This window comes from Suricata suricatta, chromosome 3 (genome assembly GCF_006229205.1).
Source record: "Suricata suricatta isolate VVHF042 chromosome 3, meerkat_22Aug2017_6uvM2_HiC, whole genome shotgun sequence".
Classification (NCBI taxonomy): Eukaryota; Metazoa; Chordata; class Mammalia; order Carnivora; family Herpestidae; genus Suricata; species Suricata suricatta.
The window spans coordinates 171250194-171270202 of NC_043702.1; the positions used below are offsets into that span (position 1 = coordinate 171250194).

At 56.6% G+C, this 20009-nt stretch overlaps 1 protein-coding gene across 2 annotated transcripts in view; it reads left to right on the plus strand.

Annotated features, from left to right (window-relative positions):
- The first annotated feature begins 3231 nt into the window (after window positions 1-3231).
- CFAP45 (cilia and flagella associated protein 45) overlaps window positions 3232-20009 on the plus strand; it is a 21940-nt gene continuing 5162 nt past the window's right edge. The window contains exons 1-7 of one of the 2 annotated variants that reach the window (XM_029935838.1): window positions 3232-3316; window positions 8657-8776; window positions 10653-10798; window positions 12727-12871; window positions 13144-13314; window positions 15064-15242; window positions 17171-17300. In XM_029935838.1, the coding sequence (XP_029791698.1) occupies window positions 3314-3316; window positions 8657-8776; window positions 10653-10798; window positions 12727-12871; window positions 13144-13314; window positions 15064-15242; window positions 17171-17300 (894 nt within the window). In that variant the 5' untranslated portion in view covers window positions 3232-3313. Of the gene's footprint in view, window positions 3353-8656; window positions 8777-10652; window positions 10799-12726; window positions 12872-13143; window positions 13315-15063; window positions 15243-17170; window positions 17301-20009 lie in introns of both variants that reach the window. The other variant, XM_029935837.1, reaches the window with a different exon arrangement.

The following is a 20009-nucleotide window of genomic DNA, read 5'->3' on the forward strand; positions in this document are numbered from 1 at the left end:
AAAGGAGTCCTTAAAATCAGAGAAACTTTCCCAGTAGAAGGACGTGTGACTCATATAGAGTGCTCAGAGACGAAAGGCTATTGGCTTTAAAGATGGAGGGAGGGGGCTGCTTGGGTTTCTCAGTTGGTTAAGCGTCCGACTTCAGCTCAGGTCATGATCTTGCAATTTGTGAGTTCAGGCTCCAGGTTGGGTTCTGAGCTGACAGCTCAGGGTCTGGAGCCTCCTTCAGATTTTGTGTCTCCCCCTCTCTCTGCCCCTCCCATGCTCATGCTATGTCTCTCTCTGTCTCTCAATAATAAATAAAAACGTTAAAAAAAAAAAATAAAGATGGAGGAAGGGCACTACAAGCCAAGGAATATGGTGGACTTTAGAAACTGGATTGAGGGTTCACCCTAGAGCCTTTGTAAGTAAGGAACACAATTCTGCTGACGCCTCAGTTTTAGGCCAGTGAGACTCCTGAACTGTAAGATAACACATTTGTGCTGTTTTAATCCACTAAATTTGTGGTAATTTGTTATAGCAGCAGTAAAAGACTAATAGACAAGGCCTGAAATGTTTTTAAATGGAAAACTGTCTCCTTATGCCCAGAAAAGTTCAAGTGGGACTATGTGTTTGAGATTATCTTGGAGGGGGCGCCTGGGTGGCTCAGTCGGTTAAGCGACCAGCTTCGGCTCAGGTCATGATCTCACGGTTCGTGGGTTCGAGCCCGGCATCGGGTTGTGTGCTGACAGCTCAGAGCCTGGAGCCTGCTTTGGATGCTGTGTCTCCCTCTCTCTCTGACCCTCCCTGCTTGTGCTGTCTCTCTCTGTCTCTCAAAAATAAATAAAAAACATTAAAAAAAAAGATTATTTTGGAGAAGAATGTAACACGGAAAAACTCTACCACTGTTGGAAAAACAGAAGTAGTCAACCAGTTTAGGTCCTCTGGACGTCGCCTTTTCTCTGGTGAGGCATCCGATGTGTTTATAATTATATATGACGCATTACTGGGTCTCTTCCTGGCCAGAGGGGACTTCCGTTTTGGCCAAGCGGTGATAAGAACAGAATCTCCACTTACAATTTTACACAATGGGAGCGTTAGGAGTTTTTCTGGCTTTTTGAAAAATTTCAGGGGCGCTTGGGTGGCTCAGTCGGTTAAGCATCCGACTTTGGCTCAGGTCACTATCTCGGGGTTTGTGGTTTCGAGTACCATGTCAGGCTCTGTGCTGACAGCTCAGAGCCTGGAGCCTGCTTCTGATTCTGTCTCCCTCTCTCTCTGACCCTCCCCCACTCATGCTCGGTCTCTCTCTGTCTCTCACAAATAAATAAACATTAAAGAAATTTTTTTCAAACCTTGTTTTTCTTCCACCTTGCAAATACTTTTGGTGTTGGATGCCATAGCACATATATGGCACGGAGAATATGGCCAACACTTTCTGGGTCCTGGCATGAGGTGAGACGGCATGGGGAGGGGGGGGCGGGGAGGGCGGGTGGAGGGAATGTTCCAGGCGCCCATTTCTACAGCCGGACAGTAGGCAGTTACTTCACTCTGCAAGTGATGGAGAGCCACACACGCAGGTTTCACAGAGATCCAAAAATCTACAAAGCACACAGCCAAGCAGACACACGGCCAAGAGCCCAGATGGGAGTCTTGCTAGGGCTCCAGCACGGAAGGCCGGAACTTAAGCACTGATAGCACTGAGACGGATTCAGAGAAAGCCTGCCCGGGGGTTCCTGACCCCGCACTGTCACCCTCTCCTTCCTGCCTTGACTTTACGCCTTTCCTTCAGAGAGGCAGCCCGGGCTGAGAAAAGAGCACAGACTTCTTTTGAGTTTGGACAGGGTCCTCTCTTGGCCTCAGTGTCCTCTTTGGTGATGGGGATAATTACCCCACAGGGATGCTGTGAGGACTGGGTGGAACACGCAGGGGAAACCTCGGATCCTCCACAGGCTGCTGAGTTTGCTCCCTCCTCCAGGGGGCTGCTGGGAGGAGGCTGGGGGAGGAAGGGTGCCCGGAACAGAAAAGCCCTACCCTCTCCTGAATGCGGGCAGGGTCCTGCTCCCCCTTCAGGCCTGCGGGGTGTTCTGGCTACACTCGCCCAGTCCTGATCCCACCTCCAACACTGGTTCCACGGCCCCGCCCTTGTTCTTTCGAGGATCCCAAAGGAGATGAGGCTGGGAAATCCCGAGAAGGAATGTGGAGGCCGCTGGAGTCCTTTTAAGAACAACCAGAGGTGTCCCTGGCTGCTCCCTTCCTGCACTCCCCTGCGGCCCTGAACAGCCCCTGGTGCCTGCACCCCCAGCTCTGCAGACAACCCTTCCGCCCAGAGCGCCTCGAATGCAGCCTGGGGCTTCGAAACACAGAAATCAGGTTGCAGCGAACCTGAGCCTCGGAAAGGCGGGCTGCCGGGGCCTGGGGAGAGGTTCGCGAGTGGGAGAGCGGGTCACAGGGTCACAGAGTCACCGCTGCCTTTCGGCCCCGTTCTGCTCCCCAGGCCTGGTGGAGAACACGGACTTGGACGGTGCATAGCCTTTGAGAGACGTGGGGCACGCAGACTGCGGGATCCGGATGAGTTAGGGGTCATCCTGCAGGCTGGGGAGGGAGAGGGACCAAAGCAGATTGGGAAAATCTTAACATTTCTAAAAACACTTCGAGAACAGCCCATACACACACTGGGAAGCATTAAAAGGCGGGTTTCCCAAAGTCCGATCCATAGATTGCCATCCAGACAGTCGACAGGGCACGCGTTTTATTTTGAATAAACTCTCCGGTGACTCTGAGCCGGAGGCCAGAGGCCCCACCCTTCAAGGAACAGTTCCTGAAATGACACGCACAACCCAGGGCGGGAAGTTCTTTCTGCGGTCTAACCAGACCCTCTCCTGTTGTGAAACCTGTTTCGTCGGATCCACGGTTGACGGGCACCTCCTGTGCACCCGGGCCGCGGTAACCATGGTAACCCGCGGGGGCGTCCCGGGCCTGGCTCCAGCAGGAGAGCGGGCTGTTAGACATCCTGGGTCTACGCCAGGCCCCTGAGGGTTCGTGTTCCGACCCTACGGTCCAGCCAGAGCCGGAGAGGAGACTCGGGGGCGCCCGCGCGGCTCAGCCTTTGAGGGCCACAGTTCCCACCCGGGGGAGGGGTTCGGGTCTCCGACGTTGCCGAATGCGCTGTGCGTCCGCGGGAGACGGGGGGCGGGGCCAAGGTCGGGGGCGGGACCGGAGCCCGCCTGCGCGCCTCTTGTTGCTATGGTAACACGTCAACATCAGCGCCCGGGGTGGGGGGGGCGGTGTGGGCTGCAGAGGCGGCGGAGGCGCTCAGCCGGATCGTGTGGCCGAGATGGTGAGGTCCCCGGAGAACCAAGGAGGGGGGCCTCAGGTGTCCTGAACTGGGTTGGGGTTCTAAAAGTGGGGGGCTGGGGAGGGCAGAAGTTGTGTCGGGGTCTGGGGTCAGGAAGGCCCAGGAGCAGGGAGGACACGACTAGGGGGAGCAAGGGAAGTCCTGAGGGAGGGCCCGAAGGAGGAATCAGGGGTGGGGGCGATAGGGGTTAAAAGTGTGGGGTGGTGCGGAGAAAGGGGTGTTCGCGTCCTTGTCCATCAGGCCAGGGCCTTCATTGGCGGGGGACTGTGGGCCGTGGTGTGGGAAACCACTGGAAAGGAGACCACGTGACAGGTCATAGCACCTGTTCGGCCCGACTAGCGGAGTGACAATGCACAGGTCACCTAGTGTCTCCGAGCCTCTGTTTTCTCTCTTCAGGTAGCCGGATAGCTGCCCTGGAGGGGGCCTGGGTCTGCCGTGGCGGACCTGGGGGTCCCAGGGGCGGGAAGGACCACGGAGTCCTGCGCGTGGACAAGTGCACCAGGCCTGGGAGGAGCTGGGAAGGGGTGTCTGGGTTCCAGTGAGGACTGTGCGGGTCCCTGAGGGATAGGGGTGAGGGACAGAGGACAGGTGACAGAGCCTTGGTTGGGGTGTTGGAAATAACCTTAGAATTTCTGGGGCACACCTGCTGCCTTGGGTGTACTGTGGACGCATTTCATGCCCATACGTCACCCTGCTTTTCCAGGGCTCAGTGGTTCAAATTCAGGATCCCCAAGTAGGGATTTCAGAAGAGCTTTGTTAAGTACAAAACCAACAACTTTCCAAAAAAGAGCAGCTCCCGATTTCTGAGGATTCCCTGGGGTATTGTCGTGGGGGGTCCCCTTCCGTTTACCCCTTTAGTCACACATATGTATTCCAAGCTCTCCGCGGTGCTATGGAAGCGCAGGGTGTAGGTCTGTCTGTGACAGCCTCACATCACGCCTGGTGTCACGCTTGGCATCTAAGGGCATAGAGTGAATGTTAGTTCCTCTTTCTCCTGTTTAAAAAACTTTATATTTTCAAGTGCAGATTAATCACGGGAGTGCACTTAAACTAGTCTTGTGGTCTTTAAAAAGAAATTTTTAAAAAATGCTTATTGATTTTTGAGACAGAGAGGGAGAAAGAGAGAGCAGGGGAAGGGCAGAGAGAGAGGGAGACATAGAATCCCAAGCAGGCTCCACACTGTCAGTGCAGAGCTGATTCGTGTCTCCGACTCAGGAACCATGAGATCCTGACCTGAACTGAAATCAAGAGTTGGACGCTTAACCGGCTGAGCCCCCATAGGCCTCCCCAGAATTGTGGTCTTTAAGGGACTCAGATCAGGGATTCCTCACCTAAGGGCCACTCAGGGCCAGGGTTGGCCTGCTGACCGAGGCCTCCTGAAGTCCCTGGGACAGAACTGGGCCTGTGGGCGCCTTTGAGAAGTGTGTGTGTGTGTGTGTGTGTGTGTGTGTGTGTGTGTGTGTGATGCTACTCACTAGTTTGGAGAGTGTTTGGAGGAGTGCAGAGGTGGGGAGGGGTGCCGGTGGCCATGTGAAGGCAGGGACTCGCACTTCGGCAGCTTTCCAGGTCTCTTGCCAAAACGATGAACCACAACCCCCTTCAGAAGGATGGGTGGGACCTCAGTACTGGCCAGGATGCCACCTTCGGATGGCATCATGCAGATGGCTGGCCTTGTGTCCCAGTTGGGTGGCCTGAGCAGATCACTCAGCAAAAGGCAGGTGCCCAGTGTGAGGGCATCTCCACCTTCTTGGCCACCAAAGGCCGAAGAAGGGGAAATATAATCGGGCCAAGAGCTGGAAGCCTGCATTTGCCAGCCTGGGTTGGTGGGGGGACCTGCGTGTGACAAGGGACTGGAGCCCGGGGTGGAGGACACGTCCAGGAGACGGCACGGAAGGTCTTTGTTCAGTTGGCAGCTGTTTTTGGTTACGTCAGGGAAAGTCCACAGCTGGCCGCGGCATCCTGTTCCAGCTGCCTTGCTGGATTTGAGCGGAACATACCAGATCCGAAGTTTTCAAGGACTTTACTCTTCTGTGTTCAGAGTCAGAGCGCCAGGCCCACAGCTCTGCTTTGTTTTCAAATAAATATAGTGTATTACCTATAAAAATAGTTACCTGCTCAAGGGCAGAACATTATTCACTACAAGAACCATCTTAAGATATTAGTGCTCAGAGGCACCTGGGGGGCTCAGTTGGTTGAGCGTCCGACTTTGGCTCAGGTCTTGATCTCACAGTTTGTGGGTTTGAGCCCCGCGTCAGGCTCTGTGCTGACAGCTCGGAACCTGGAGCCAGCTTCGGATTCTGTGTCTCCCTCTCTTTCTGTCCCTCTGCTGCTCACACTCTGTTTCTCAAAATAAAATAAAGACATAAAAATTTTTTTTGAGAAAGATACTAATGCTCACCCCCAATTTCTGTTCAGCTTTTTGTGAACGTTCTTTCAATCTGCATTCTGGGTGCGTGCCCTTCAAACACACATTTCCGCAGGAATAACTTGATCTGCTTTCTTTAAAAGTTGATGCATTATGGAGATTGTCCTATATCGATGACAAAGTGAAAACCATCCGATTGACTAGCTAATCTTTCGGCATCAGAGTCTCGCCCCAAATTCCTAGCAGAGGCCAAATTCCTGTGGTCCTGGGGTGGGATGGTGTTTGAAGAGAGAGAGTCAGCAAGATGAAACTATCAAAGCAGGGCTGGCATCCCTGTCTGTCCCCCATCGTCATCCTCCTGGGCGCCCTGGCGTCCCCAGCGATAGCCAGTTTTAACGGTCTCTCTTCCTTCCCTTCCATTGGGAGCTCCCTCCCCTCAGTGGAGGACTAGGCTGGCATTCTTGGGGCTATTTATTTGGTCTTGCAAGAAATAAAACCAGTCCTTCACTTCCTGAGAGAACCTTTTGGCCACTGTCTCTGGCCTAGAGGGATCTAACTTTCCTTTTCTGCTTGGCTCTTCATTTTTCCTAGTGCTTTTACACGGTGACCTCCCTAATCCTTCTTGTTACTCTTGGCGAACAAAGCCGGCTGTCCTAACCATGATCCTGCCTTGTGGCTTCCAAGTCAGCATTTCCCCCGTGAGGTTTCTGAGCCGCCCAACCCTAGAGAGCTCAGTGCTTCCCTCTGCCCTGCCCAGTGGCCACTTTTCTGTGGTCATCTCTTTTCCTTCCTCTGTTCTGCCTTCTAGGCTCAGGCTTGCATCTCTTGAGCGACTTCCTCTGGACCAGGGTGCCAAGGGCACAGGAAAGAGGGGATTGGGTCTCAGCCCTGGAGGACCCTGCAGTCTGGTGGACACCTGAGCAAAGAAAAAGCCTGCAGGAGCCCTTGAAAAGAACCAGGAAAACACAAGCAAAACAATAATCATCCTTCCCATCTGTATTCCAAAGCCCTTTCACACACGTTATTTTCCACGGTGATTTGGAAAATGTGGAGCGGTGTAGTGACCTGGAGTCAGGCGAGTTCCGTGAGGGCTCCCATCTCAAACTGGCCGGTGGCCCTTGAGAATCATCTTGCTTGGTTTTATTCATTCATTCCTCATCAAATGCGTGTTAAACATCTACCATGTGCCAGGCACCCCCCTCCTATCCCCTTAGTTATGCACAGAGCTCACACACCCCTGCCGGTCCGAGCAATGCCTTCCACCTTTCCCAGGTGTCCCCAGTGCTGTCTCTCCTCCCACCTATTGTGCCTTTATTCATTTCTTCTTATTCTATTTTTGGTGGAAAGGGGAGCCATTGCTCACCACTTACCATATAATAACCCTCAGACTCTGTTATCAGGCATCCTCGGGCTGCTATATTTACCTCTTAATAAATCCAAGCTCTCTGGCTCTGCTGTTCTGGGGGCTGCCTGAGGCTGTAAGGGCAGGCTCTCCCCCCCGCCCCCCTCCCCCACCGTAAGCCAGCAGAGAGGGGAAGGCCCCCCCCCCCCACGCTCAGCTGGAGAATAATCTCCCGATTTAGTGAGAAAACCTGCTACAGGTCGAACAGGTGCCCAGGGGTGCCTGGTTGGTCAGGGCTGGTCGGAGAGAGCTTTCAGAGCACACTGCCCAGTGTTCGGTGACCTTGAACGAGAGTCCGTTTCCCTGGACAGCTGCCGATTCCCAGGCTTGGGAGACCCGAAGTGGGGAGCTCTGATGCCCGAGACAGCCCAGCTCAGAGAACTGGGGGACGGCAAATCCTCCAAGGGGGATTTGGATCAGCTTTAGGTTAAGCCTGGGACTGCCCCACAGTCCTCCCAGGAAAGGTCTCCTGGAGACAGACTTCTCTCGGGGCAGAGTTGAGGCCCTGGGAACCGAGGGTGTCATTGCCTGTCTTGTTGGTTGCAGGTGACAGAGCCAGAACTCTGCTTTGAGTACAAGGGCATATATGGAAGGGATTTGGGAGAGCTCCTGTCTGGGAAAGTAGGCTTGGAAAACGGGGACAAAGGGAGACGCTGCAGCCGGAACCGGGGCCAAAACCACAACCTGGACCTGGCCTGGCAAGGGCCCTTGTCTCGCTGGCAGCTTGGTGGGCACTGCTGCCGGCGTCCTTATCGGCACGGCCCCAGGCGCTGGGAATGGCCGTCCTGTCACCGCCTTTGCCAGACCTTCTCTTGGTCACCAGCGCTCCTCTGTTCTCTGGCTCCGGGCATCCGACCCGTGAAGCCGGGGCCCTCTGTCCAGGATCAGAAAGCGCATGCGTATCTGGTGTTTTCCGAGTCTATAGTCAGAGGAGATGGGCCTTAGCTCTCACGACTCATCAGATGAGGAATTCTCTAAATGTAGGGAGATACTGGGTGGTGAAATGCAGCCTGGTGCACGTGTCAGGGGTCCTGGGGGGGAGCCGCAGTGACTCCATCAAGCCATCGCTCATCCTTCATCCACTGGGGTTTATAGGGCACTCGCCGTGTGCCAAGCAGCGTGCAAGGTGCCTCTCCATCCTCCGGGTCCTCTGGTCCCCACCGGAACCTCGTGAGCTCGCGGAGACTCTGAGGTCGGATAGCAGTGTTAGTGGTGAAGGGGGCTCAGAGCCGGTGGAGTTCCGGGGAGGCAGCCCAGCGGCTCATGAGAGTGTCCCCGTGGGAAACTGGGGCCAGGACGACATCCCGTGTTCCTCCTGCCTTCTTCGGGACCCCGCGGGGACCTGGCCTCCTTCAGCCCAGGGCGAACATATGCCCCTCTCACCGGGCTCCTTCCCGGAGTCCCCCCCCACCTCTGTGGGGTGCCTCCGACCTCACAGGGCTTCCCAGGTGCGTTCCACCCGCTTCTCTGCACTCCGGGCTGGCCGAGTGTTTCCCTTGCCCAGGGACCAGACGGCGCTCGGTCCTGATGCCCCGAACTCTGCCTCTCCCCGCAGCCGCTGAGTGCCGCCAGCGTCCCGAACTCCTCCACCACTTCCGACAGGTCGAGGAAGACGCGCTATCGGACCAAAGCCACGAGCTCCGAGGCGGACGAGAGCCTCTTCCGACATGACAAGGTAACCGTTGCCCAGCCCTTCCAGGTGGCCGGCCGGTGGAGGCAGTGACGGGCTGGCGTTGCTCAGGACGGCAAGCCAGCCCTCTCCCAGGCGACCCTCCGAGGAGGACTTGAGCAGCCCCTGTGAACAGGGGCACGTGGCTTCCCCCCACCCCTGCAATCCTCACATGTTCGCCCAGCACATAAAATCAGTTGTCACGTCGAGGGGGCTCTGCCGCAGAGAGCAGATGGCTGCCCAGTGGAGCCGGCTGAGGGCGCCAGCGAGCTCACAGATCCGGAGGGAGTGACGGGTTTCCCCTCCATCCAAGAATAGCGTCAGCGAGAAACACAGCCCCCACCCCCACCCCGCTGGCTCAACGAGCAGGGTTACTGAGCTTTGGGAACCCCCAAGCAGGTCTTCATGGGCTGATGTCGCCCGCACTGAGCAAAGGACAGAAGGTGCAGAGAGGGAGAGCCAGCTAGAGCAGGGCTTGGGATATTGTTGGTCCTGGGGCCGTGAAGCAGGTGAGAAGGGAGGCCAGGAGAGAGACCGAGAGAAGACGGGGGTGACCGCCGGTGCTGTGGGCAGGTAGGGGGAGTGGGGGCGGGGGGGCGCGCGTCTGTGCTCCTTGCTGTTCTCACCGTGAGCCCAAAGGATTTTCCAGAAGACCCTCACCTGCAGGGGTGTCCTATGACAAGGGAAAGAATCGGAGGAGCGCACTGTCCCTTGCAGACAGCTTGGGCCCTTGGGGAGTTTCCTAGTTACTACGAAGGTAGGTTCGGAAAGGGCCGCCTTCTCCAGCGGGCTAGCTCGAGGGGCAGGGGGAAAATGCCGCTTCCTGGCCCGTTTCCTTGGCTTTCTTGCGGGGCGAGTCAGAAGTCGCCGAGGCGCCGGTAGGGGGCGGACGCGGCCCGTGGCGCGCCTGCGTTGCGCCCCTTTGGCGGCAGATGGGCAGCAGGGGGCAGCAGCACCCCGGGGACGTCCCTGCAAAGTGAGCTCAGGACCCGAAGGACCTCCCCTGAGGCCATCCCCCTGCCTCCACTCAGGATCACAGTTACTGCTTTCAGGGCAAGTGGAGTTCTCTCCTGTGCTCAAAACTTTCCTTGAATGTTATATTTAATTTATTTCTATTTTATTTTTGTTTTATTTTATTTTATTTTATTTTTTTGCTTTCAAGAGTCGGATGCTTAACTGACTGAGGCACCCAGGTGCCTCAGTGGTTTCGTTTTATTATTATCAGTCTCGTTCACAGTTGGACATTTTGGGGAAAAAAATCATACATTTGATATGTATTCTTGCTAATTCTGACTCCCTGACTTTCTTACCACATTAGACGTAAGAGCAGGTCTCCACCGGGCCTTTTAGTCATTTCTAACTCCTTCTATATAATTTTGGGGGGGGGGGAATCAAAGTAAATTAATAACTTAAAAAATTCCAAATATCGTAGATTGGATGAGTCTGTATCAAAGTGTGTTATCTCGAACTTACGATGTGTCTAAGAGGGATCAGTCTCTCTTCTTAAATAATTCATGCGGGAGGGGAACCCGGAGACCCCAGATAACCATTCCTGATGGTTTTGGGTTGGGAATGGGCACAGACGAGGCACTCCCCTCCGCCTCCACCCAAGAGTGTCTGCACGAGACAGGAAGAGGGGGCTTGTTCTCCGAGGAGCCGGTCAGTACAGAACACATGCAGCCAGGTTCAAGTGTAGAGCCCTGAGCTGCTTTCTCAGTGTCCCAGCAGCTCTTGGTGGTCCCCGCAGGACCGGGCGCTGGACAACCTTCCCTGCCACTGGATGGGGCAGAGGAAAGAGGGGAAGGCTAGCCTTGAAGAGGTTAGGATTGACCGCCAGGATGTGGGCTGACCAGCCTTTGAGCCGTCCTTCCCGACCCTGTAGCCGCTGGCCCAGAGCGAGCGCCCCACAGAGCCCATTGTGCTCCTCCGAGACAAGCAGGCCATCCTGAAGACTCTCACCGCGCAGAGCTCCGACCACAAGCCCGAGACCATCCAGATCGTCACCCGGAACATGGTGCGGAAACTCCTGTGAGTGCCCAGGGCGTGGGGCCCGGCCTCGCTGTCCCAGCCTGCCCTTCTGCCAAAGCCCCGGGCAGGGAGAAGGTTCACGGAGTGGATCCGCCCCCACTTCTTTCCAGTCCATCTCCCCCGTTGGCTCCCTAGCTCTCCTTCCTCCGCATGTGGGCCTCTCTTGTTTCTCCCCTTTTTGTATCTATTCATGCCTTTGCCCTCGGATCCCCAGTTTCCTCCTTCCCCCTTGCTCCTGGCTGCTGACGGACCTATGGGGTTATGAGAGGTTGTTCAGTGGGTTCCGTCTGAGCCCCCCTAGTGCTCTCAGTGAAGGGAAATGGTCCAGATGAGTCACCTCCTTTTGGCTGCCCCAAGAATCTGAAGTGAGGAGAAACTGACCAGATGCTGATCAGCCCCCTGGCATCTTCCCGGGGAAATTTCCAGGGCCTCGTGTGTCCCTCTGGGGTTGGCCCAGCACGGCTTCCTGACTGGAGCTGCCTCCTTGCTCGGTGCCCTGGGGTTAGGCCTCCCGCAGCCGGTGTGAACTGAGCCTTCGCTGGGGTGGGGGGCTGGCTGCACACTCGGGAACCCTTCTCCCAACTCTGGCTCCACCCGCTGAGACCGTGAACTCCCCGGCCATGCTGCCCGAGTCAGGAGCTGGGGAAGCAGGGCTGGGACCAGCTCCACTTCACGCTCTGCTCGGTCCTGGTGTCCAACGGCCCTTCAGAGCAGACCTGCGTCTATTCGTGGGGTCTAAGGAAGACTTCCTCCGTGGAGGGCTCTAGTCCTGCCCGCACGACGTGCTGTCTCAGAGGCAGACCGTTTCTGGTCGTTAGGGTCCTAGGCCACTCACTCACTGGGTCCTCCTGCTAGAGTCCCCCCAACACACACACGTGCACACATGCACACATACATACTGGCTTGCACACACACCTGCCACATGCACACTTGTGCACACACATGCATGCACATAGCCGCATATGCACACACACAGTACACTCACACACATGCACTTACACACACACACAGGTTTTATGAGATGAGGTTTCACTTCCTGCCTCAGACGGTCTGCGTCGGCTGCCGTGTCCCTGTTAAACGGCCTCACCCAGAAGCAGCTTTAGTGCCTGCTGCCCCCGCCTCCGTGCTCCGTGTATGTCATTTGTTTGTAATCATTATAATTAGCTATTGGTTTGTTGAATGTGCTGGGTGGCTGGGGGAGAGGTCCACAGACGTGCCTCAACTGTTGTTGATCTGAGATTTTAATTAATATTTAGGGCTCAAAGCTTCTCTCTGGGCCGGATGCACAGGGACGCTTCGGTTTCTCCCAGCATCCGTTTCGACCTCGTCCGGTGTCCCCGAGTGCTTTTTAAGTCGTCCTTGAGGAATAAGCTATTTTTGGAGTCCAGTTCGCCAGCATTGTTTTGGGCTCTGCCTCTGGGCCCAGCTCTGTGCCGGGGTTGGACAGTGGGGGCTGGACTGCTGTGCCTGGATGGTGGGGGGTAGACGGCAGGGCCTGGACGTCTGGGGCTGGACGTCGGGGGCTGGATGGTGGGGGCTGGACCCTTGGGGCCTGGACGGCCAGGCGTGCACTCAGCAGAGTCTGCATCCTGGAGGAGTGTGGGGTCCAGTGCACAGGCTGCGCCTGCGTGACCACAGCACAGGCGGCAGGAGCGGTGTGCGGTGGGCTCCCAGGAGGTCGGCCCCCAGCCTGGTGCATGGATGGGCGGCTGGGGCTCGAGGTTGACCAGACAGGGCGATGTACGTGCCAGGCCTGTTAGCAAACGTCCTTAAAATGTCTCGGTTTGGCTCATCCCTCTCCTGGGACCCCTTCTTCCCAGAGGGCCCATTGGGGTGGCCCTGTGGGATGCTGGCAGTGGTGGGGGGTGGGTGGAGCGGTGCTGAGAGCTTCCCGCTCCTCCCCACTGATCACTCATCCCCCGTGGCAGCGTTCCCACCAAGGATCCCTCCGGGGAGTCCCTCATCATGAGCCCTGAGGAGTTTGAGCGCATCAAGTGGGCATCCTACGTCCCGTCGAGAGAAGAGCTGGAGGCCAGGGAGCAGGCCTCCAAGAAGGAGAAGGAGGCCATCATGGTAGCTGCCCTCCCTGAGCCCCGACCTCTGCCGATGGGAGGGAGGAGCTGTAGTCAGGGGGCCCTGGAAGGAGATGTGGATGTGTGCCTACTGGAGGCGGAAGCGCGCTGACCATGGGTGGGGGCAGGGCCAGCAGGAAGCCAGGCTGAGAAACTTCTGGGTTCCGACAGCATGATGGGGCGAAGCCATGCTGGGGGTCATCCCGGGTCACCTGTGGCAGCCGGGCCAGCGCCCAGGGCAGTCCCCACACTGATCCAAACTGCGCCCCATAGGACGCAGTGACCGCACGCAAGAAGATCATGAAGCAGAAGGAAATGGTGTGGAAAAGCAACAAGAAACTCAGCGACCTGGAGGAGGAGGCCAAGGAGAGGGCCCAGGACGTGCTGCGGAGAGCCAGCCAGCTGCGGGCTGAGCAGGAGGAGGAGCTCAGGGGCATGAACAAGGTGGGGGCTTGGCTCCTCCCCGGCCCCCAGGACCCACGCCACCCCTCCCTCCTCTCACTCTCTGTATGGGCTCTGCTGGGCTGGACCTGGGGCCAGGAGGGGTGAGGGCCTGGTGAGGGGGGACTTGCTGTGGTCGGAGGAGGACCGGCCTTGCCACAGGCTAGCTGGGTGACCTTCAGCAAGTCACACATCCACCCTGGGCCTCACTTCCTTCATTTATTTTCTTTTTAAAAAGTTTAAAAAATTTTTTTAAATGTTTTACTTATTTTTGAGAGAGAGAGAGACATCATGAGTGGGGGAGGGACAGAGAGAGAGATGGAGACACAGAGTCTGAAACAGGCTCCAGGCTCTGAGCTAGCTGTCAGCACAGAGCCTGACATGGGGCTGGAACCCATGAACCATGAGATCATGACCTGGGCCGAAGTTGGACGCTTAACCAACTGAGCCGCCCAGGGGCCCCTTAAAAAGTTTTTTAATGTTTATTTATGTTTGAGAGAGAGAGAGAGAGAGTGAGCGGGGGAGAAGCCAGCTCCAGGCTCTGGGCTGTCAGCACAGAGCCCAGTGCGGGGCTCGAACTTACGAACCACGAGATCGTGACCCGAGCCGAAATCAGACACTTAACTGACTGAGCCACCCAGGCACCCCTCACTTCATTTGTAAGAGGAGAGTGGAAAAACTGCTGCTCGGGTGATCGCCCGAGGTGCACTGGGCTAACCCTGGCAGAGGCTTTGCGAAGTGTGGAGGGCAAGTGAAGGTGAGGACGTGGCTTCTTGTCTGCCCCGCTGGCTCGGTTCTGGCCGCGTGCCGTGCCCCCCGCGACAGGCTTCTTCTCAGGAGGCCAAAGTGGTTCTTTCAGCCGAGAGAGATCATGAGGACCCGAGGCTCGTTTGGATTTTTTGTTTCTCATTTGCATGTGGTTCCCTTCCCAAGCAGATGAACACTGCCGACTCCTAACCTCTTCATCTACACCTTCTCTCTTGGGTGGGTCTGTCCTCAAGCCTCCTTTTATTTTCCAGAACTTTCTCTTGGTCATTCTTATGGATGGCCATACCCTGATGGGTCATGTTGGGCCCTTCAGTGGCTGGATCTCTGCAAGAGTGTTTTCCTAAGAAGTAGAACAGAGGGTCTAAATATGGGGCTTCAGGGGGTCCCTAAGGGGGACCTCCGAAATTTCATGGAAATTTAAAAAAAATTGTTAAAACATTTATTTATTATTGAGAAACAGAGAGAGACAGAGAATGAGCAGGGGAGGGTCAGAGAAGGGGAGACACAGAACTGGAAGCAGGCTCCAGGCTCTGAGCTGTCAGCACAGAGTCCAATGCGGGGCCTGAACCCACAAACTGTGAGATCATGACTTGAGCCGAAGTCAGACGCCCAGCTGACTGAGCCCCCCAGGGGCCCCACGTTCCATGGGAATTTTATGTGCATGATGTAAGTGAATCTTATGGAGGATGGAGTTCATAGCTTTCCTCACGTTCCCCCCACAACACTGATACCCTGAGAGGCCCTCCTGGGGGCTCTCTTCGCACAGGCCAGCGCTCTGCAGACACCGGCCCGTGTTAGCGTGGAGCTCTGCTAAGGGGGGGTGAGCACATGGATGCTCGCCCCCCCCCCCGGCTTGTGCGAGGCTGTGCGTGTCCAGCATACGCGGTGGTGCCCGTCTCTCGCCTCCACCTTCCCCTCCCCCCGCGCATCCCGCCCCGTCCTTGTGCCGTGACCGAGTGTCACTGTGTCGCCTCCCGCCTCCAGATCATCCTCAACGCCAAGTGCCATGCCATACGGGATGCCCAAATCCTGGAGAAGCAGCTGATCCAGCGCGAGTTGGATGCAGAGGAGAAGCGTTTGGATCAGATGATGGAGGTGGAGCGCCAGAAATGCATTCAGAGGCAGGAGGAGCTGGACAGGAAGAGGCGGGAGGAAAGAATCCGGTAAAGCGGTGGTTTTGGCCTCTCCCTCCCTGGCACTTCCGTGGATCTCTGCGTCCGGGTGGCCTTGCAAAGAGGGAAGAGAAGAGAAAGGGTCATTATCGCCATCTATTATCACCTCAAAACCTGATGGAGGGATTCCTGGAACTACCGTGCTTCTCACAGCTGATTCCTAAGATCCTAACCGGAGGGCGCTTCCAGTCTGGCCCCAGTTCAGCCTCATTTCCCACCTTTCCCTGCCGTCCCCTCCCCCCGCAGGCCTGGGCTTGCCACAGTCTGTGCTGCTGTCCTTCCTCCGGCCCTGAAACCTCCTCCTCTTCCCCTTTCCTCTGGAAAACGCTTTCTCTTCTTTCCGTGTGTGGCTTGGCCGTCCCCTCCCCCTGAGACCCCGCTCACTTCACCAGTCCGGCTCATGGCTCCGACTCGCGCCCGGCCACACTGGGTTATGCCCTGCACACCGCTTCTCGCCCCGTGGCTCCCGGCCTCCCTGAGGATCGCATCCCTGTCTTAATTCATTTCTGTAGCTCCTGGGTCCCGCGGAGAGTTGGGCCTGTATTTAAAACATGTTAAAATGAATAAATTCAGCCCCCTTCCTTTGGCGCTAAAGGACAAACCCCAGAGGAGGTAAATTATAGAATCGTGGTGTCCCAGATCTAGAACACCGACCGTGTAAGGCGAGAATTATTTCTATAAACAGTCCTTGAGCCGCACTGACTGGCTGGTTCTCTCTCCGTCTGATTCAGTCCTCTCGAACCATCCGTCCCGAACTTCTCGTAGGTATAGACTGCAGGAGGCTCCCTATAAACATTTATTTAATAGCTCAGTAGTTCTTCATCTTCGGCACAAACAGCTCTAATTAGGGAAAAATCTCTGCCTGCCTCATTAGGCCGCTCTAACGATGTGAGCTGCTCCTTCTATTGAGCGTCAGCCTGTTTCTTTTACTCACTCCTCTGTTTATTTCATCTGGAGTCATGAAGCCGTCCAAGGGCTCCACCTGGATGGGAATCTTGTGGTCCTTCCTCCCAATTCTTACCCCAACCCGTGTCCTGTCTCACTGTCCCTGCCTTTACTCATCCATCATGGGGTCTGGACGCCTCTATGTTTATTGTCACTCCAACAACACACAGGGAGTCACCGGCCACGCTGATTGTAGACTCTGGGTTCTCTGCTTTTTACTGGGAAGCTAGGGCATTGCTGAGCGGAGAGGCTGGCTTGCACCCAGCCCTGTCCATCAGCAGTGAGGGCCGGGGCGTGAGACGGACAGACGGCTAACGAACTGGGCGTGGGCGGTGGCTGGGAGACAAGACAGGATGCAGCAGAGGCAGCACAGGAAGGAGGCCGTGGGCTCTGTAACTGTGAAGCCGGCACAGGGCGCCAGCTCCCCACGATTGCCCTGAGGGGCTTGGGGGGCGGTAGGATTTCAGAAGCCCTTTACACACTGAAAGGGAGAAGGCGCATTTCGATGTGGGGTGTCCACATGGGCGAACAGGCGAAGAAGGGAAATCTCAAGAAAGGGAGCTTGGTGGGGGTGTGTGGTGCCTGGGGAGCTCAGTCGGTTGAGCGTCCGACTTCAGCTCAGGTCATGATCTCACGGTTTGTGAGTTCGAGCCCCGAGTCAGGCTCTGTGCTGACAGCTCAGAGTCTGGAGCTGCTTCAGATTCTGTGTGTCTCTCTCTCTCTGCCCCTCCCCTGCTTGCTCTCTGTCTCTCTCTCAAAAATAAATAAACATTAAAAAATTGTTTTAAAAGAAAGGGAGCTTGGAAGACAGGGAACGGCCCCCTGTGGGCTCACGACCACAGTGAGGTCTCACGGGCGCTCATCAAAATGTCCCTGTGACCGCCACCTCCCATCTTGGAGGTGATCCGTGGCGGGTGGGGCAGAGAGGCGTGCGCCCTGGCTTTCTGAGGCCCCGCCATGCTGTTCGCTCCTAGAGGCAGACGGCACATCGTGGAGCAGATGGAAAAGAACCGGGAGGAGCGGTCGCTGCTGGCGGAGCAGCGGGAGCAGGAGAAGGAGCAGATGCTGGAGTACATGGAGCAGCTCCAGCAGGAGGACCTGCGGGTAACGGACCCCCGCGGCGCCAGTGAGGCGCTCTGGCCCGGGGTGCAGGGAGGGGCTGGTTTTCCGTCAGGCACCTGTGCGTTTCACATCTCCATCTGTAACTTAAAAAAAAATTTTTTTTTAATGTTTATTCGTTTTTTGAGAGACGGAGAGAGAGAACAAGCAGGGGAGGGGCAGAGAGAGAGGGAGACACACAATTGGAAGACAGGCTCCAGGCTCTGAGCTGTCAGCACAGAGCCGCAAGCGGGGCTCGAACTCACAAACCGTGAGATCATGCCCTGAGCCGAAGTCGGACGCTCGACCCACGGAGCCACCCAGGTGCCCCTTAACTTTTTATTGCCATATTGAACATGCATCTGGCCGTGGTGCCACATGGGGGGGCGGGGGGAGGGGTAAGCAGAGATTTGGACAGGGACACGTCCCTGGTACGTGGGGCCCGACACATCCGTGTGAATGGACAGGACACATAAAGGAAATATATAGCGGTCTGCCTTGCACAAATAAGCCTAGGGGAGTTTCTAGTCCTCCCGCAATTACCCAGGGATATGTTACATCATGTAGGTGGGTGGGAGCAGGGGCCTCAGCCCGGGCACCCCGCTGCTCCCTCATTCGAAGCGCGAAGCGCGTGGCACCCCAGTGTGGTTAATTGTGCGGCAGAACCAAGCCTTTTCCCCCTGTTCATGTAACTAAAACCAGTGGGCTTACCCATCGCCAGGGAAATGTGGCCGGAACTACTCTGTGGGCTTCAACCCCCTTCTTCGGACCGTCTGTCTGCTGGGATGAGGCAGAAACCCCTCCCACGGTGATGGGCGTGGCGAGCATCCGGGACACTTCCTTACTCCCCCCTCCCCGCCCCCCCAGGCTTTTGCCTGTGAACGTTTTCATGCACCACCCCTGTCTGTGCGGCGCCGAGACCTGGGGACTTGCATGTTTCCTCTCGGGGCGCACGCGAATTCTGCTGCTGTTCCGCTGTTTGGCGGCGAGTTGCAGGTGTCTTGACTCGTTAGCTCCTAAACGCTGCGGTCCTCATCCCTGATGGGCGGAGACATTCTCCTTCCAGCGGACAGCATGGCTGTCACAGCCCCTCACCGAAACCGGAGTCCCGTGATTTTATGACATCACTTCATATTTAATCCACATTCAGTCCCACAATGGTTCCGCCAAAGCGCCTTGAGCTGTGTTCTGTCCTTCCACTCAAGATCCAATCGAGGTCCCTCCCTGCGTCCACTTGGGCCTCCTTAGTCGGCTTTGACCTAGGCGAGCTCTCAGATCCTCCCTGCCTTCACTTCTACGGCCCTGGTATTCTGAGGCACCCAGGCCGGCTGACTTGAAGAGTGTCCCCGTTTCTGGTCTATTGGATTATTTCCTTACGGTGTCAGTTAACCCGTGGAACGCGCATTCTTCAATTTTTCTCCTCGTTCCCCATGTGGAGGTTGATGGGCTTCGTTCCCCAGTGATGTGATGGCGGTGAGGGATGGGCGGGGCCCCTGAGGGGTCTCAGGGGCAGCCCCACGGTTCCGGAGGCTTCTCAGAGTGCCCGCAGTGTGAGGGCCTATGTGGGCAGCGAGCGGGGGGAGCACCAGGAGGAGCACCAGGAGAGTCAGGGAGGCCAGGGGGGCAGGCTGCCTTGTGAGCCACTCAAGAAGGGGGCCCAGCTGGGTGGAGAAGCCAGAGAGGCCCGGCCGCGCTCCTGGCTCAGGGAGCCGGGAAAGAGCCAGGAAGGGGAGATAGGGGTTCACCATGTAGGGAAGGGGTGGGAAAGGAAGACTGGGCATCCAGCAGGGTTGTCGGAGGGGGATTGGTGGGCTCCCTGAGAAAGTGCCGGGTGTCCTCCGGTCAACGCCAGGCCCGATGTGTGTCATTGCACTGGTGCTGCCCTTCATAGAGCCACTTCCCCAGTTTCCAGGAAGTGCTCTTAGACAGCTTTAAGGAAGGAATGCATGTCTCCCAGCTCGGACCTGCCTTCTCATCTCAGGGTGGTGCAGGGCAGCGCCCCCACCTTGCTAGCAAGAGGGAGAGAGGAAGGGGGTTTCCCGGGGGCTGCTTTGGAATAATGGGTTCAGAGATCAGAAACAGTGCAAGTCCTTCGGTTTCTTGGAAATGAAGTGAACCAACAAAAACAACAGACTGAAACGTAAATAAACAGGCAAAGATGTGAGTCCGTGCGTGGTTGTGTATATGGTGGACGGGAAGTCAGCAGGTTTTCAAGTGGAGCTGGTCGATGGGATTACATAATGCATGGGTACCCGCGACAGGTCTAGCTCTGGTGGGAAGCAGGTAAAAAGGAAAGGAAGAAAGGGAGAAGGGGGAAAGGAGTGGAGAGTCGCTGGGCCGGGTGGGGAAAAGTGGGCAAGGGAGGAGGTAGGCACGGCGAGAGTGGGGAGTGCTGAGGATCATGACTCAGGCACCGCAGGCTTGGCGGGGGGTCAGTGCCTTGCTGGTCTGCAGGAGGCTTCCTGGGAGCTGTGAACGCGCCTGTGAGTCAAGCTTGGGGAGAGCCCGCAGAGTTGCCTCGGATGAGTCAGGTCAGAAGCCGGGCTGAGGAGGAGCTGGAAGTCTTGGGTGGGGCCTGGCTTGGAGGTCAAACTGGATTTTGTTAGCTGGATGGCCCTGGACAGGTCACTTAAATTCAGGGCCTCAGTGCCTTCGAGGAAGGAACTGGAAACAGCGCATGGCGGGGGGGGGGGGGGGGGGGGGGGGGGGGGGGGA